Source organism: Bufo gargarizans, chromosome 9 (genome assembly GCF_014858855.1).
Source record: "Bufo gargarizans isolate SCDJY-AF-19 chromosome 9, ASM1485885v1, whole genome shotgun sequence".
In the NCBI taxonomy this organism is placed as follows: Eukaryota; Metazoa; Chordata; class Amphibia; order Anura; family Bufonidae; genus Bufo; species Bufo gargarizans.
This window is the reverse complement of record NC_058088.1, coordinates 145,998,563-146,016,682: the sequence shown is the minus strand read 5'-3', so window position 1 is coordinate 146,016,682 and position 18,120 is coordinate 145,998,563. Positions and strand designations below refer to the sequence as shown.

The 18,120-nt window shown below is 42.3% G+C and overlaps 1 protein-coding gene across 1 annotated transcript in view; it reads right to left on the bottom strand.

Moving 5' to 3' along the window:
• The window catches only part of FRMPD3 (FERM and PDZ domain containing 3), a 553,251-nt gene that overhangs the window by 528,531 nt on the left and 6,600 nt on the right, over positions 1-18,120 (bottom strand). Inside the window, exons 2-3 of the mRNA XM_044268648.1 lie at positions 17,873-17,975; positions 17,452-17,497 (exon numbers count right to left, since the gene is read on the bottom strand). Of these exons, the coding sequence (XP_044124583.1) occupies positions 17,452-17,497; positions 17,873-17,975 (149 nt within the window). The remainder of the gene's footprint in view (positions 1-17,451; positions 17,498-17,872; positions 17,976-18,120) is intronic.

Genomic DNA, 18,120 nt, shown 5'->3' with positions numbered 1-18,120 from the left:
TAAGTCACGGGTGCCCCCCCGGTATGTGCCTGCAGGAAGGAGAGGCCGACAACTGGACAATTATGTCCAGTTTCGGCCACTTCAAAGGACAAAGGATCAATAAAAATCCGGAGATGTTATGCATAACAGGGACAGGAACAAAGAGCTTCCGTGCCCCTGTATGCCGCTTACCTCCAGCGCTGTAATTACAGCACCAGGGGTATGTGATATCTCCACAGGTGGGAGGACCTGGCTGCAAGCGTGCGTGCGCACACCTGCAGAGCGGGAAAATGGTAGCGAGCGCCGAGGGGTTTAAATACCCCAGCGGCACTGAGCTTGAGAGGAGTAACCCATCACCCCCAGATAAAAAGAGCGCAGTCGGCGCTCAGGAGAGACACCCCCCTGACCGCCCGGACAGGCTGTTCTGCTGGCAGAACCCATACCTCCCCCAATAGAAGAGAGCGCAGGCAGCGATGCGCTCAGAAGAATAAGGTGAGTGCAACCGGCGCTAGAGAGCAGTGACCCCCCGACCTGCCCCAGATGCCCACAACCTCCACAGACGGAGAGCGCAGGCAGAGCTCTGGACAACCCTGATCCGGCTCCCAAGAAGGAGGGAGAAGAGTGCAGGCAGCACACAGCGCTGCGCTCAGGAAGATTCCACCAGCACCATTGAAGAGAGGGACGGAAGAGGAAAGCAGCCAGCTGGCTAAGTATCACTTTTCCTGCCCTGCTCCTCCTTAACCCCTGCTTCCCTGAACCTCTGCTATCCTTCCCTGCATTGCCCTGTAATCCCTGTGATCCCCTGTAACCCCTGCATCCCTGACCCTTTATTAACCCCTTCACTGCTGCTACCCTGAACTCCCAGCAGCAGATTAACCCCTGCACCCCTGCCATACCAGGTGTTAACCCGTTCTTGGGTTAACCCTTACCCTGCAGTTCCCCCTGGCCCCCTGCCCTGATTCAACCCCTTATAACAGCACAGGGTTACCCCTTGCGGTGTGTGCTTCTATATGTATATATATATTTATAACCATTGATCTATAAATATATATATATAGCTATAGCGTATTATTAGACTGTATACTTGCTATTGTGTAATAAATACTTTGTTATTCATAATTCAGTATATAGTGTTTTTAGTGACCGCCATAGTATAGTGGTAGTAAGTCGCATGTAGTTTAGTTCAGTGGAATGTATAGGCAACAGAGGCAGCTAATTAGTTAGACAATTAGCTAGCTAACATATACAGTTAGTTTTATATTTTAGGTATAAATAGGGGAAGTCATCAATAGACGACTCAAGCCTATTTATGAATATTAATTATTGAGATTACCCTAAATGTCAATAATTCATATTTCCCATAACATTGGCAAGCCAGGTCTACTGCTAGGAATTTGTTTTCTGTGTTTGGTTTTGGTGAAAAAAATCGCTTACGCTGTGAACTAGTCAGGTGGGAGGGACGCGGTTAGTGGATTCTAAAAATTTCAATAGTTGATATTTCCCTTAACAGTTTTCATGAAAAATTTAAGTCCTTAAAAGGGTTGTCTAGGATTTTGTTTAAAATCTCACCACCCACCCAAGCAATAGCTGTTTAGAAATGAATTTCTATCTGCTTTCCATCACTCCTTCCCGGGGCTGTTTGTCTGGGCTCCATTCACTGGACTTCTGGTCCCAGTCTGTCAACTTTCACATGGAATAGCGCAAGCCGCTGCAGTCACTGGCTGACCTCAGCGGTGATGTGTCCTGAGAGGCAAATGACCTAGCGGTGATGTGTTCCTTGGGGACGTGTCATTGCATGCACCATGAGCCCGTTGGTGTGAAAGTTCACAGATAGAGACTTAAAGTCCAGGAAAGGCAGCCTGGAAGCCATAGAGCTGGAAAACAGCAACAGGGGAGCAGGTATCAATTTCTTCACAGGTAGTGTGGTTGTGTGTGGGGGATAAAAAAAACCACTGTACTTCCTCTTAACATTAATTATCACTCATCTACATATGTAGACTGCACAAACACTGCATCATCAAAGTCATCTAGTCACAAAAATTATATTATTGTCTGTGCTGCTCTGTGACTGGTTAATTAACCCCTTCCAGACATCCAGTTTTCACCTTCCTGACAGCTGTCACTTTTATTGGTTATAATTTTGGAATGTTTTTACCTTTCCAAGTTAGACTTTGTTTGTGACATACTGTACTTCATGTGGTGAATTTGAGTTAACATGTTTTACATTTATTAAAAAAATCCTAAATATACTTACAATATGGAAAATGTAGACATTTTCTAAATTTGAATTTATCGGCTTTTAAGACACGTAGTCACAGCACATTCAAAGCTGCTTGAAGGTTTGTGATCCCTTCAGAATGTTCTACACTGCTGCATAAATTTGACCTAAAACTACATCAGATTTTCATACAAGTCCTAAGCGTAGATAAAGATGACCGAATCATAGATATGAGTCAAAATATTAGACTTAATCATTTATTTATTGATCAATATAATCAAAATGAAATGTTTGTGAGTGGCAAAAGCATGTGAACCTTTAGGACTAGCAGATAATTTGAAGCTGAAATTAGAGCCAGGTGTTTTCAAACAATAGGAAGCCAATCAAATATGATTGGATTACCTGTTTTGTTTAAAGAACAGGCATTGATCAAAGTCTGATCTTCAAAACACATTTGTAAGAGTATATTGTGGCACAAACAAAGGAGATTTATGAGGATCTCAGAGGAAGAGTTGTTGATACTCATTAGAAACTGTTACAAAACCATATCTAAAGACTATGGACTCCTCCAACCCACAGTCAAACATAATGTTTACAAACTGAGGAAATTCAAGACTATTGTTACCCTGCCCAGGAGTGGTCGACCAAGAAAGGTCACACCAATAGCAAAGGGTGTAATAGTCTTAGAGTTAAACTCTAAGCAACTAAAGTCCTTTTCTTAACATCCAGGCCGAACTGGATGCCAGGCCGAACTGGATGACAGGCCGAACTGGATGGACAAATGTCTTTTTTCGGCCTTATGTACTATGTTACTATGTTACTAATGTAAATGTTCATAACTTCACCATCAGGAGGACATTGAACAACAATGGTATGCATAGGAGGATTTCAAGGAGAAAGTTGCTGCTCTCCATAAAGAAAATCACTGCCCTCTGTAGTTTGCTAAATATCACTTGGACAAGCCAGAAGGCTATTGGAACAATGTTTTGTGGATAGATGAGACCAAAATAGAAGTTTTTGTTTTTCACCCTTGATAACCAGTGCCGTACACGTACAGCAGAAATAATCATTTAAAATATGTCGTCCACTTGCAATTTCAGCTGGCACCATAATGTAGCTGCCGGGTTTCTGCCGTTTAAAAAAAAACAAAAAAAAAAACTATGGCCTGGGTTAATGTCTGCATTCGGCCATAACACTAAACACAGACATTTAACCCATCATATGACTTGATCAAATGGGACTGCAGCATTTGAATTGTGAAAATTCAGGCTGAGATTGGGAAAGCTGTTACCTTGTAGTCATAGGCTGGAGCCAGTGGTAGCACTGCATTGGAATATACCAAAATCTGTATTATGTAATAAATAGAAATCAATTACAGAATACAAATGTCAACCAAATGATTGCTTGTTATAGTAGCCTCCGGTGACTTAAAAAAAAGTAAAAAAAAAAAAATTGTTTAGAATTTTTTTTATATAAAGTCCAAATCACCTTTCCCCAAAATTAAAATTAAAATCAATTAACAATAAAAAAAAACACCATATTCAACACTGCACCTGAAAACCACTGTACTATTAAAAAATAAAATATTTATCCCATATCTCGAATGGCATAATGGAAAAAAAAATCTATTTGGCCAATAAACCATTTGGTTGTCACCCCACCTTCCAAAAATGGTATACCAAAATTGTATAAATGAAAATTACAGATTGACCCCCCCAAAAAAATAAAAAAATTGGCCCTTATACAACTCCATAGATATAAATATAAAAAAGTTGAGGGTCAGAATATGGTGCTGAAAGGAAAAAAAATATAAAAAAAAGTTTTTCATTTTTAATTAGTATTAAAACTCAAGAAAAACTATACAAATCATAATATCATAGTAATTGTACTGACTCTGAGAATCAAGGTAACAAGTTAGTTTTATGAACAAAAACCATAAAACTGTGGTGAAAACTGTGGTGGAATTAATTTCCAGCTTCTCACTACATTTTCTTCAATATAAAATGGTGCCATTAGAAAGTACAACTTGTCCTACAAAAAAGCAAACCCTCATATAGCTATGTGAATGGAAAAATAAAAAAAGGGTTTGGCTCTATGAAGCAGCGAGAAAAACAAAAACGCAAAAACTGAAAAATTGTCCAGTCCTCTAAGGGTTAAATGATGTGATGAAGTGTTATGTTTTGGAGATAAAAAAAACTGCATTCAAGCATAAAAAGCATATTCCATATATGGTATAATGGTTTGGACCGGTTTTGCTGCATCAGCGCCAGAAATTTTGCCATCTTTGATGAAACAATGCAGTCTGAATTATACCACCAAATTCTGTCGGTGAGCTGATCTCAAGAGAAGGTGGGCAGGCAGCTAGACAACAACCCCAAGCATACAAGTTGTTCTACTAAAGAATGGATTAAAGGGTTTTACAACATTTTACTAATGATTAGTGTTGGGCGAGCATGCTCGGCTGAACACCGCGTGTGCTCGAGCGTGATGCTTGAGTCAGTGTATTTAAATGTAATTTAGCATCTATTTCGGAAGAGTTCCTGCTAGGATTATGAACTCCCAACCTCTTGTACATTAGAGGCAAGGACCTTATACACTCAGCTATAAAGCTGAATGCTAAACTGTCAGAAAAACCTCATAGTAGTTTCTGATATAGTGAATATTCCTATTCAGAAGCAGACTTCTTTTATATTTCTGTGCAGGTTAACATGTAGCTCTATAGTATAGTAGTTAAAATCCTTGCCTCTAATGTACAAGGTTTGGAGTTCAAATCTAGACAGAAACTTTTCAGAAATTTGATTTAAATAATCTGGGGTGTCCCCAAGCACTGACTCCATATATGCATATAGCTATATATGGAGTCAGAGCAAGGACTCCTATGCCATACTAGAGTCTTGACACCTTCCCCTCTTCAGAGCAGGGTGTGCCTGGGGTTCTCCCATTGACTTCCATTGTGCTTGGTAGAACACCCGAGCATAGCAAACTGTTGCACAGGAGCACTTTGGTGCTCGCCTAACACTAGTAGTATGGTCTAGAGTTCTGCAAAATGGGGGTAAAAGCAGGACATCTTGAACTAGGAGCCGGAGGTGAAAGTAGAGTAGGAGGTTGAGGAGGCGGTGTAGGTGGAGGAGGTTGCTAACACTGTTTTTGTTGCTTTTAATTTTTTTTACTTTATTTTAATTTTATTTTTTATATATAAATAAAAAAAACAATGCAAAGAGAAAGTGCGCTGGAGTATAACAATGGCTGGTTGCGACAGGTATACTTGTCTACTCAGCACAAGGTATGGACAAGTCCTGTGGGATCCATGCCTGGTTCATTTCAGTCAGTGCGTGTAGGCATTTGCACAAGTATTGTTCCACCATGTTGCTGAAATGCTGCCTCCTGCTAAGACGTTCCATATCAGTTGGTGGTGCTGGTAGTTGTGGCGTGCTGACAAAGCTTTTCCACATTTTTGCCATGCTAACCCTCCCTTCTGAGGTGCTGGCGGTGCGCCAGCTGCGTTAGTGACTTCTTCCTCCTCCTCAACCTCCTCTGCCTTCGCCTTTAACTTCACTGAGTTGTCAGGTGTGAATGCCATCAGCAGTGCGTCTACCAGCATGCGCTTGTACTCGCGCATCTTCCGATCACGCTCCAGTGATAAAATCAAGGACAGCCTGTTGTCCTTGTAGCGGGGATCCAGCAGGGTGGCCACCCATTAATCAGCACTGGTTAGATCGGCAATTCGGCGGTCATTGCGCAGGCACTTCAGCATCTAGTCGCTCATGTGTGCCAGGCTGCCCAAAGGGAAGCTGTCCTCTGTGGGAGGTGTAACATCTGTGTTCTCTGTATCCCCCCCAGCCATGCTCCATTGATGTCCATAAGCTGCCTTGGGTGCCACCCTACTGTGAACATGGTTCCTCCTCATCATCATCATCCTCCTCCTGCAGAACTGTGCCCTAGCTGAACAGTTGTGTACCTGGCCTCTGTTGGTGCAGGAACCCACCCTCCGAGCCACTTGTGAATGACTGGCCTGATAACCATGGACCTGATCCCTCTTCTACCTGTGCCCTGTCCTCTTTTATCATTGCCCGAATTGTTTTTTCAAGGAGACATAGAAGTAGGATAGTAACTGCTTCATCTGCACTGGTCTTGTTGGTGGAGTCCTCACAACACGGCACACACGTCCCGCATGGAGGCCCACTCATTGGTGGTGAAGTGGTGCTTTTCCGCAGAGCGACTCACCCATGCGTGCTGCAGCTGAAACTCCATTATTGCCTGCTGCTGCTCGCACAGTCTCTCCAGCATGTGCAAGGTGGAATTTCACCTTGTGGTTACGTTGCAAAATGAAAAAAGGAAATTAAAACAAGGAATTACCAAATTAAAAACAAAAGAAGGAAGGTATATGGAAGAAGAGAAAGAACTAGCTGACTGCCTCAATGAATACTTCTGTTCAGTTTTTACATAGTAAAATGAAGGAAAAGGACCTCAGTTAGGAAGGAAGACTAATTAATCTTTTGATGCATGTGTCTTTACAGAGGAGTCAGCTGTCAGGAGTCAGGAGTCAGCTCTAAGTCAGCTGTCTAAAATTAATACAAATAAGTCACAGGGTTCTGATGGGATGCACCCAAAGCTATTAAAAGAGCTTAGCGGTGAACTAGCAAAACCATTAACAGATTTATTTAACCAATCACTGGCAACAGGAGTCGTCCCAGAAGATTGGAATTTAGCAAATGTTGTGCCCATTCACAAGAAAGGTAGTAGGGAGGAATCGGGCAAATATAGGCCAGTAAGCCTGACATCAATAGTGGGGAAATTAATGCAAACCATACTTAAGGAGAGGATTGTGGAACATCTAAAATCCCATGGCTCGAAAGATGAAAAACAGCATGGGTTTACTTCAGGGAGATCATGTCAAACTAATCTTATTGATTAGACATCGCTTATCTAGACTTTAGTAAGGCTTTTGATACTGTCCCACATAGAAGGCTTATCAATAAATTGCAGTCTTGGTGTGCTTGGACTCCCATATTGCGTAATGGATTAGGCAGTAGCTTAGGGACAGGCAACAGAGGGTTGTAGGGAATGGAGTATATTCAGACCTTGGTCTTTTTACCAGTGGGGTACCTCAGGGATCTGTTCTGGGACCCATATTGTTTAATATCTTTATCAGCAAAATTGCAGAAGGCCTCGATGGTAAGGTGTGTCTTATTGCTGATGACACAAAGATTTGTAACAGGGTTGATGTTCCTGGAGGGATACACCAAATGGAAAAGGATTTAGGAAAACTAGAGGAATGGTCAACAATCTGGCAAAATTTAATGTTGATAAGTGCAAGATAATGCACCTGGGCGTAAAAACCCAAGAGCAGAATATACAGTCAGTGATACAGTCCTAACCTCAGTATCTGAGGAAAGGGATTTAGGGGTAATTCTTTCAGAAGACTTAAAGGTAGGCAGACAATGTCACAGAGCAGCAGGAAATGCTAGCAGAATGCTTGGGTGTATAGGGAGAGGCATTACCAGTAGAAAGAGGGAGGCGCTCATGCCGCTCTACAGAGCACTAGTGAGACCTCATTTGGAGTATTGTGCTCAGTACTGGAGACCATATCTCCAGAAGGATATTGATACTTTGGAGAGAGTTCAGAGAAGAGCTACTAAACTAGTACATGGGTTGCAGGATAAAACTTACCAGGAAAGATGAAAGGACCTTAACATGTATAGCTTGGAAGAAAGACAAAACAGAGGGGATATGATAGAAACTTTTAAATACATAAAGGGAATCAACAAGGTAAAAGAGGAGAAAATATTTAAAACAAGAAAAACTGCTACAAGAGGGGCAAAGGTTTAAAAGTAATATCAGGAAGTATTACTTTACTGAGAGAGTAGTGGATGCATGGAATAGCCTTCCTGCAGAAGTGGTAGCTGCAAATACAGATGAGTTTCAAAACAGCTTGCTGTCGTTTTACCCTCTGGCTGTGCTGAAGTTGGTGGTGAAGGAGTTTCAGCATGCATGGGAGAGGCATAAGGCCATCCTTCATATAAGATAGGGCCAAGGGCTATTCATAGAATTCAGTATATTGGGCAGACTAAATGGGCCAAATGGTTCTTATCTGCCGTTGCATTCTATGTTTCTATGTTGCATATGAGGCGGTGAGAGGGAAGGCCGAAGTTACGCTGCAGCGCAGACAGGTGAGCAACAGCAGGGTGAGAACGCCGAAAGCACGCACAGACGGCCCACACTTTCTGCAGCAGCTCAGGGTAACTTTTTAGGAACCTCTGCACCACCAAATTCTGCACATGCGCCAGGCAAGGGATGTGCGGCAAACTGGCTAGCCCCAGAGCTGCTATGAGATTTCTCTCATTATCGCACACCAAAAGCCAGGCTTAAAGCTTTGTTGTTCCATGCTCATTCACAGCTCCTGCGTGGTTTGGGGTTTGTCCCCCAAACAGATGAGTTTCAAAACAGCTTGCTGTCGTTTTCCCCCTGGCTGTGCTGAAGTTGGTGGTGAAGGTGTTACGCTAACCAGATGAGGAGGCGGTAGAGGAGGAAGAGGAGTAGGAGGAGGAGGCAACAATCCTCTGTGGCGGTAGGACATGCTCCAAACTGCTATCTGCCTCAGGCCCAGCTGCCACTGCATTTATCCAGTGTGCAGTTAGGGAGATAAAACGTCCCTGCCCATGATCAGTGATGGTCAGTTCGCAGTGTTCACCAGCGAACACATGCGGGCTGCCATCTTTAGTAAGGTAGATTCACTCGTCCGGTGATGCACAGGTAAGCCCTTACCTATGCCTATGCCGGGAGCCGGTCTGAAATCAAATGCTGTCACCGGGAGCAGGCAGTTCTGAGAACAGCCCGATGAAGGCCCCGGCGGCTGTTCTCGGAACTGCCTGCTCACGGTGACTGGATTTGATTTCAGACTAGCTCCCTGCACAGGCACAGGTAAGGGCTTACCTGTGCATTGCCAGATAGGTGAGTCTACCTTACTAAAGATGTCAGCCTGCATGTGTTCACTGCCGAACACTGCGAACTGACCATCAATGCCCGTGATTACTTGTCCACATATCGGTAGTTATGTGAACCTTGCCACAAATGGCATTGTGCAGTGCACACCTGATTTTGTCCACCACTTGGTTATGCAGGGCAGGGATGGCTCACCTGGAAAAGTAGTGGCGGCTGGAAACCACGTACTGTGTGGGGTCTAGGACCTCATCATCCTCCACATCATCTTCCACCCACTCTTCACCCCTGCCCCTCTTGCCGATCTGCACACGGCAGGAAACCGCAGCAGTTGGCACCTGTGTTTCGTCATCATCATCAGAGACGTGCTGCAGTGGTCCTCCCATGTCCACATCCTGAAACATAAGTGGTTGGGCATTAGTGCACGCAATCTCTTCCACTTTTGGGGCAGGGCTAGGTAGATAGCTCACGGAAACCCTGCCATAAGAGTCATCAAAAAGCATAAGAGCCTGCTTCATGACTTGGGGCTCAGACTGCTTGGCTGATTTGCAAGGGGGTGAGATGAAAGACAGATGCCTATGGGCTTCAGGTGCCAACTCTGTGGTTTTAGCAGGGGACTGGGTGGGAGACAATATAAAGGAACTGGAGGTGCTGTCAGCCATCCAATATGCCACCGCCTCTACTTGTTCTTGCCTCACCATTTGTACACCGGTATTCGGGCCTACAAAATAACTCTGAATGTTCTGTCGCCCACGTGCACCTGAGGAAGGTGTTTCATTTGGGAGTGTAGCTGGCACAGATCAACCATGTCCTCTCCCTGCAACAGGAGCTCCACCAGCAGCACCACCACCAGGGCCAAGTCCCTTATTTGATGCTCTCCTCACTCTTTGAGGTCACCCACCGAACTAACAGTCAGATTAACTATATTAATTTCCCTGTCACATATGCAGTGCATGTGTGTCTCACACCAAAAATGGATTTATGTCCCCGGCGAACCAATAGTCAGATTAACTATAATAATTTCCCTGTCACCTATGCAATGCTGGTGTACCTCACACCAAAAATGGGAATAACAGACGGATTAACTATTATAGTTTTGTGTCAGGGGTACAAAGATGGTGCATTTCACCCACAAAAATCGCTATAGGTCACCCACAGAATTAACAGCCAGATTTATTATTATATTTCTGCGTCTGATGTATTGCACCCACAAAAAATCATTAAAAGTCACCCACAAAACCAATAGGCAGATTCCTAACACTCTCCCTCGCTTCAGCTGCCTGCTTCCTGTCCCTGCACTACTCAGACCTGATGGGCGGTGCTACACATGATCAAGCTCGTAGCGGCTGGGTCACATGAGGCTATGAAATTACTAGGCTTACTATGGCTTCTAAGTGCCCAGCAGCCTTTCAAAAGCTTTATTAAATGCCTGATCATCGAACTTAAACCCAAACTTTTCTGGCAAAGTTCGGGTTTGGGTCCGGGTACCCGAACTCGCAAAGTTCAGTAAGGACCCAAACTTTTCATTTTGGATTTGCTCAACACTATTCATATGTCAATTCCACCATTGTTTTTTTTCGGTTTTATTTTTATGGTGTTTCTTTTTTGAAGAAGGAAAAAAAAGTCAGGTTTTTGTGTGACCATTTACTAAGAGCCATATTCTTTCTGGTGATGGTATTGTTTGAGGGCTTGTCTTTTGTTGTGTGAATTGATGTTTTCATTAATACCATTTCGGGGTACAACTTTTTGATCACTTTTTATTATGTGATTGGGAGGCAAGTTGACAAATGGCAGTTTTTGCATTGCTTTTATTTTAGTTTTTTTATGGTGTATGCCAAATGGGATCTATAATGTGGTATTTTTATAGTGCAGGTTGTTATAGATGCAAAGATACCAAATTTGTCTAGCTTTTTTTTATTTTCTTTCAGTTTTTTTAAAATAACAAAGTAACAACGGCCTTGATGAGAGGAAACAGGTAATTTTTTTTTGTACTGAAACCTTTTATTATCTTCCTAAAGCCTTTTTTTCTACTTCTTATTTCAGTCTCACTAGGGGATTTAACCCCTTAATCCATAGTGCCATATATATATGGAGTTATACGTCAGCATGTGTATTGAGCGGGCCTCTGTAGCGGGCTTGCTCCATACATGGCGGGTACTGGCTGTATAATATAGCCAGCACCTGCCCACACTGACAGGAAGTGTCATTTACTCCTCAGGTGCCGCAATCAACGCTGATCGCGGCACCTGTGAATGAAGGGAGAGGAAAACGGCTCCCTCTTCCTGCTGATCGGAGCCCCAGCTGTGAAATCATGGGGCTACGATTGATTGCCATGGAAGCCTAGACGCTGCTGAAGTGATCCAGGCCTGTCATGGCTTTCTCCATACTGAGCTATGCACGAGGCATAGCTCAGAACGGAGAGTGTAAAAATCCTATTCGCCCTAATAGATCTCTATTAGGGTGAATAGGATAGGGGATCAAAAGATGCCATGTACTAGGCCCCTAAGGGGGCTAATATTTATTTAAATAAAAAAAGTTAAAAAAAATAAAAAACACCATTATATTAAAAGTTGAAATCACTCCCCTTTCCCAATTGTACATATACAAATATATAAACAATAAAAAAATAAACATATTGGGTATAGCCGCAACCAAAAATGTCTGAACTATTAAAATATTAAAAAAAACTCCTGCGCGATGTGCCGTAACGAAAAAAAAATTAAAAACATGTATTTGCCGTTTTTTTGTCATCTTATTCCCCCCAAAAATTGAATACCGGTCAACAAAAAGTCTTACATACTATAAAAATGGTGCCAATAAAAACTTCAGATTGCATAAAACAAGCCGTCATACAGCTCTGTAGACTGAAATATAAAAAAGTTATGTTGGTCAAATATAGTAATGCAAAGAAAATTTAGATTTTCCCAAAGTTTTTTTTTTTTTATATTTTTTTTAAGTAGTTAAACAAAAATAAAATATTCAAGTTTGGTATTACCACATATGTATTTAGCCGCAGAATAAGGATGTCAAGTCATTTTTAGTACATTTTCAAATGAATTCTGTTTTCTTTTCAATTTTGCCTAAAAAAATGTTTTTCCCGTTTTCTAATACAAGACATGGTAAATTAAATGGAGTCATAAAAAAATACATCTTGTCCTGCAAAAAATAAGCCTTCATATAGCTATGTGAATGGAAAAATTAAAAGGTTATGGCTATTGGAACGTGGGGAAGAAAAATCCCTAGAATAGATGACAAGAATCCCTTGACTGTCCTATAAATCCAGGGCTATAACCATAAAACCCCTTCATTACCCTCGGCAACCAGGGATTTTACCTGTCACTGCATAAAAAAATAAGACTATTTGAAAGCTTTTTTTTCTAGAAATAACAAACATAATTTTACAGTCATTTTTCTTTTTAAATATGAGAAGATTCAAGTTTCAGGCAGGCTGCCAGAAGAGGGCGCAAATGCTGCTATTGCTCAGATGCCAAGTTGTTACAGGTTCAACCCCATTTTGTCATCCTTTTCTTCACAACTTATTCCAATTCTAAGACAAATAACTTGAAGAGTATAGTGTGTGTTTTTCAGGATAGCCATGTGGGATGACATTCAGATACATTTGTTTTATTTTAATTGAAACAAATGATAAGAATATAGAATATACTTATTTTTTTTGTTCCAAAACTATATCATGCAGCTAAAAACAATTTGAAACCACCAACAAGCAATATAATAATGTACTGGTTTAGCTCCTAGTCTCTTTGACTAACTTCTAGAACAAAAGTCTAAGGCCTCTTTCACATGGGCGTCATGTTTTTGGCCCGGATAAGATTCGGGTGCGTTGCAGGAAAATGCACGAGTGCAAAACATTGTAATGCGTTTTTCACACGCGTGAGAAAAATCAGCATGTTTGGTACCCAGACCCGAACTTCTTCACAGAAGTTCGGGTTTGGGTTGGGTGCTGTGTAGATTGTATTATTTTTCCTTATAACATGGTTATAAGGAAAAATAATAGCATTCTTAATACAGAATGCATAGTACAATAGCGCTGGAGGGGTTACAAAAATTAAAATAATTTAACTCACCTTAATCCACCTGTTTTCGCACCCCGGCTTCTCTTCTGTCTTCTTATTTGAGGAATAGGACCTTTGATGACGTCACTGTGCTCATCACATGGTCCAGAACATGATCTTTTACCATGGTGGTGGATCATATAATGGACAATGTGATGAGCGTAGTGACTTTTCCTGTGCACAGCAAAGATGAAGACAGAAGAGAAGCCGGGCTGCGCGAACAAGTGGATTAGGGTGAGCTAAATTATTATTATATATTTTTTAACCCCTCCAGCGCTATTGTACTATGCATTCTGTATTAAGAATGCTATTATTTTCCCTTATAACCATGTTATAAGGGAAAATAATAATGCTTGGGTCTCCATCCCGATCGTCTCCTAGCAACCGTGCGTGCAAATCTGACCTCATCCGCACTTGATTGCGGATGCTTGGGATTTTCATGCAGCCCCATTCACTTCTATGGGGCCTGCGTTGCGTGGAAAACGCACAAAGAGGGGCATGCTGCGATTTTCACGCAACGCACAAGTGATGCGTGAAAATCACCGCTCATTTGCACAGCCCCATAGAAATGAATGGGTCCGGATTCAGTGCAGGTGCAATGCGTTCAACTCACGCATTGCACCCGCGCGGAAATCTCCCCCCCGTCTGAAAGAGGCCTAACGCTTCCCATTCGCCTAGAATCAGTGTGCTGTGCAGTCCTGGCATGTGATTTATGGATACATGCTTTTTGCTGTTGAAAAACCTGCTTTTAATCAAAAAGCATACCGAAGAACAATGGCCAGGTACAATAAAACAGTGTGCAGCTTTTGCCATGCATATTGTGACACATTGTTGCTTGAAATATGAAGCCCCTGAAAATGCATTCAAATGGAACATAGTGTATACCAGGCCGATTTCATGCAAGTGGAAAATCAGGAGCAGCAGCAAAATCTACATACTGAAATCTTATCTGTTTTGCAGCTCCTGATTTACCATATCTGCCTCTTGTGACTGTACCCTAAAGGTGCTATTACATGTGAGAATTGAGCTGCAAGTTCCTAATTGCCAAGCCATACCTGTACTCCACAATTGGAAAGTACAGCAAATACAGATGCATACAGGTAATAGCACCCTTTGGCTAATGTCAGACAGTTGTGTGACCTGGACCGACTGTGGCTGATCTGACCCGGACTCATTGCATCACAGTGATTTATAATGAAATGAGATCCTGCCCAACCATACATTAGCTTAGGTAGGCACTAACTGCATCATATATCACTATGATATACATGTAGGTAACTTAGGTTGCTTGTTGTCTATGTTAATGGTATATTTTTTAAATAGAAAATGTACAGTATTTCAACATCTATCGTGTTCTAATGCTAATGCCACTCTAAAACAGCTGAACCGCAAGGGTGCGCGATGCTAGACCCTCACCAATTTGATCTTGATGAACTATCCTGAGGATAGACAATTAATATAAAAGAACCCCTTTAGCTGCTCTGAAAGCAGAGTTTCACTGTAAAGTGCTCTCTGCATTGAGCTGTGTCATAACCCTTGTAGCAGGAGATCACTACAACTGTCAAGCAGAGTGGAGAAGCTGTAATTCAGCTAAATGAAGAAAGCCGAATCTGGCAAACTAAAACTTCATATTCACAATCCTGATAATAAAAGCTCCACAAAAGGTATGTTTTTCCAGCTCTTCTTAGCCCCTATGTAGTGATGTTAGTAGCATAGGATGGTCAAATCTATTGCCTGAGTTTCTAAAAATCAACTATATGTAAGAAACTAAAAGGAGTTATATGACAGGATACCTTTATTTGTGGAAATGAAGTGCTTAAAGGGGTTGTCCAAGTTATATTTATTGATTGACCTATCCTCAGGATAGGTCATCAATATCAGATCGCTGCGGTCCGACACCCGGCATCCCTGCCGATCAGTATTTTGAAGAGAAGGCGTCCCATTAATTTCAATAGTACGGATCGCTTATATACACTTGTATAGGAGCAAGCCGTACCTTTGAAATGAATGGGACGGCTTGGGTGTAATTACACCTACTCATCGCTGCAGCTGCAACGGCGAGCAGGTAAACAATGAAGAGGAGGCAGCGCTGGCACGGCGCGCACCTTCTCTTTAAAATACTGATCGGCGGGGGTGCCGGCTGTCGGACACCAGCCGATCTGATGTTGATGACCTATCCTGAGGATAGGTCAATCAATAAATATAACTTGGACAACCCCTTTAAAGTGATTATCCAAGACCTATAATGCCCCCCCCCCATATGCTCGGGACCGTCACACAAATTGTACTTACCTCGCACCCCATCACCCGCGTCACTTCTGCTGCCCACATGTCAGCCGCTGCATCTCCCAGTCGCGTGGCTGAAAAAATCTGGCTTTGGGGGGAGGGTCCTTAGCCAATAGTAGGTCTCGATGTGAAAAAGCCTCCCTAGCGTCACCTGCGATAGTAGGGAGGCTCATTCCTGTCACAGCCTGCTATTGGTTGTCCCCCCTAGGGTTGTTTCGGGTATCGAACTTTCGTCCTGGTATCGATACGATACTGGGATTTGCCTTTTATCAATACTAGGCTGTGCTACTGCACAGCCCAGTATCAGAGAACATGAGCGCACTGCTCTCAGCGTGCGCCATGTTCCCTCAGCAGCACGGAGAGAAGGAAGCAGTATTTCCCTCTGCTGCTGCTGCCACCAATGAGAGCGCAGAGGTACGGAGGGGAGGAGGGGCTGTGGCCACTGCGCCAACAATGATAACTAACGTTTAATTAACAAATACAGCCAGCGGCAGAAACACATTGCTGGCACCCAACCTCTGACAGGGCACTGCATCTGCAGCAATTAACCCCTCAGGTGCCACACCTGAGAGGTTAACTGCCGCATATCGCATCGCCCTGTCAGAGGTCGGGTGCCGGCAATGTGTTTCTGCCGCCGGCTGTATTTGTATATTAAACATTAATTATCATTGGTGGCGCAGTGCACCCTCCCCCATCCCCCATCCCCCTCCACAGTATTAAAATTGTTGGTGGCAGTGGCCACAGAGTCCCCTCACCTCCTCTCATTAGTAGCAGTGGCAGTTCTGATTGGAGCCCCAGCAGTGCATTCCTGGGGCTCCGATCGGTTACCATGGCAGCCAGGACGCTACTGAAGTCCTGGTTGCCATAGTCAGCTCCCTGCTGCTGTGTGTACTATGCATAGGGCAGCAGGGTGAGTGTAAAGTCCTATTCACCCTAATAGAGATTTATTAGGGTGAATAAGACAAAGGATTAAAAGATCCCAGGTTCTACCCCTAAGGGGGAAAAATAGTTATTAAATAAACTGTAAAAGAAAAGTTAAAAAATACACCAAAATAGTATAAATCACCCCTTTCCCAATTTTACATATAAAATATATAAACAATAAATAAATAAAATATTACATATCGCCACGTCCAAAAAGTCCGAAATATAAAAAAATCTCTCTTATGCGGTGAATACTGTAAAAGAAAAAGAGAGAAAAAAATGCGCGATTCGCCATATTTTTTTGTCACCTTGTCCCCCCAAAAAATAGGATAGGACTGTTCTATTATGGGCTGGACGTTCCATAAAATGCAGAATGTACGTGGCTTTTTTGCTGTTTTATTTTTTCGCGTGGTATCGAATGGTATTGAGTATCGTAATACCTTTTTATGGTATCGAAACTGAATCAAAATCTTGGTATCGAAACAACCCTAGCAATGGGTAGATGCAGCGGCGGTCGTCCAGGCATCAGAAGTGACGTGGGTGCCGGGTAGTGAGGTAAGTACAATCTGTGTGAGGGGCTCAGGCATTGCGGGGGGCATTATAGGTCTAGGACAGGGATGGGCAAACTGCGGTTCTCCAGCTGTTGTAAAACTACAACTCCCAGTATGCCCAGTCTGTCTACAACTATAAGCGTACAGCAGGGCATGATGGGATTTGTAGTTTTACAGCAGCTGGAGAGCCGCAGTTTGCCTATCCCTGGTGTAGGATAACCCCTTTAACTCTTACAGTGGCGCTGTTGTGGGGGTCAAAATGCTGATGTTTGAAAGGGTCAAATAGACGTGTCTAATTTTGTTTGAAAAAATGTATAACATCATACTCTGTGAACATAATCTATCGTTAGTCATTGTTTTTGACATTCAGGACAAAAATTAAGGAATATGTAGGCTTTGTTTCCCTTTGTAATGGTTGATCAATCTGAAGGTAAAAAAAAGAGCACTACAGCTATTTATTAACAAAGGTCTATATACTTACTTGGTGAGGATGTAGTACTGTCAAAGTGATTGAGTCCTTAGCATTCCTGCAATAAATTAATAGAAATAAAGGTTTCAGCTCATCTAAAAATAATAAATTAAACCATATTAAGTAATATATGTTTCCAATATTTTGTGTACACATTTTCGAGAGAAAGAAATGTGGGAATTGCATAACCCTTCACTGTGGCCACTTTCAAGCCAACAGAATTTGGTCAGTATTTTTCATCAGTATTTGTAAGCCCAAACACAGAAGAGGCACAAATCTTTTCATTATCCCTTTCTGTGTAGGTTTCACACTTGGTTTTGGCTCGCAAATAATGATGCAAAACATTGATCACATGCAGGCCATGTGAAAGTGGCCTAACTTAATAAATCTCTGTTGTATTGCATCCTATAACATTTATAGATTTTTTTTTTACCTGACCAGTTCAATGAATCTCTCCCTCGAGGCCTCACTCACATCCTCATCATTTATTGCTAAGATCTGATCTCCTGAAAGTAGCTTGTTTTCTGATGGACCTCCTGAAATGAGAGGAAGCTAATATTCATCAAGCAAAGGTTGTAATATATATTTGCTTTCATATAGTATTCAGATTGATTGGGTACTTTCACACTTGCCTAATTTGGTCAGTGTTTTATGTGTCTGTAAAGCCAAAACCAAGAGTGA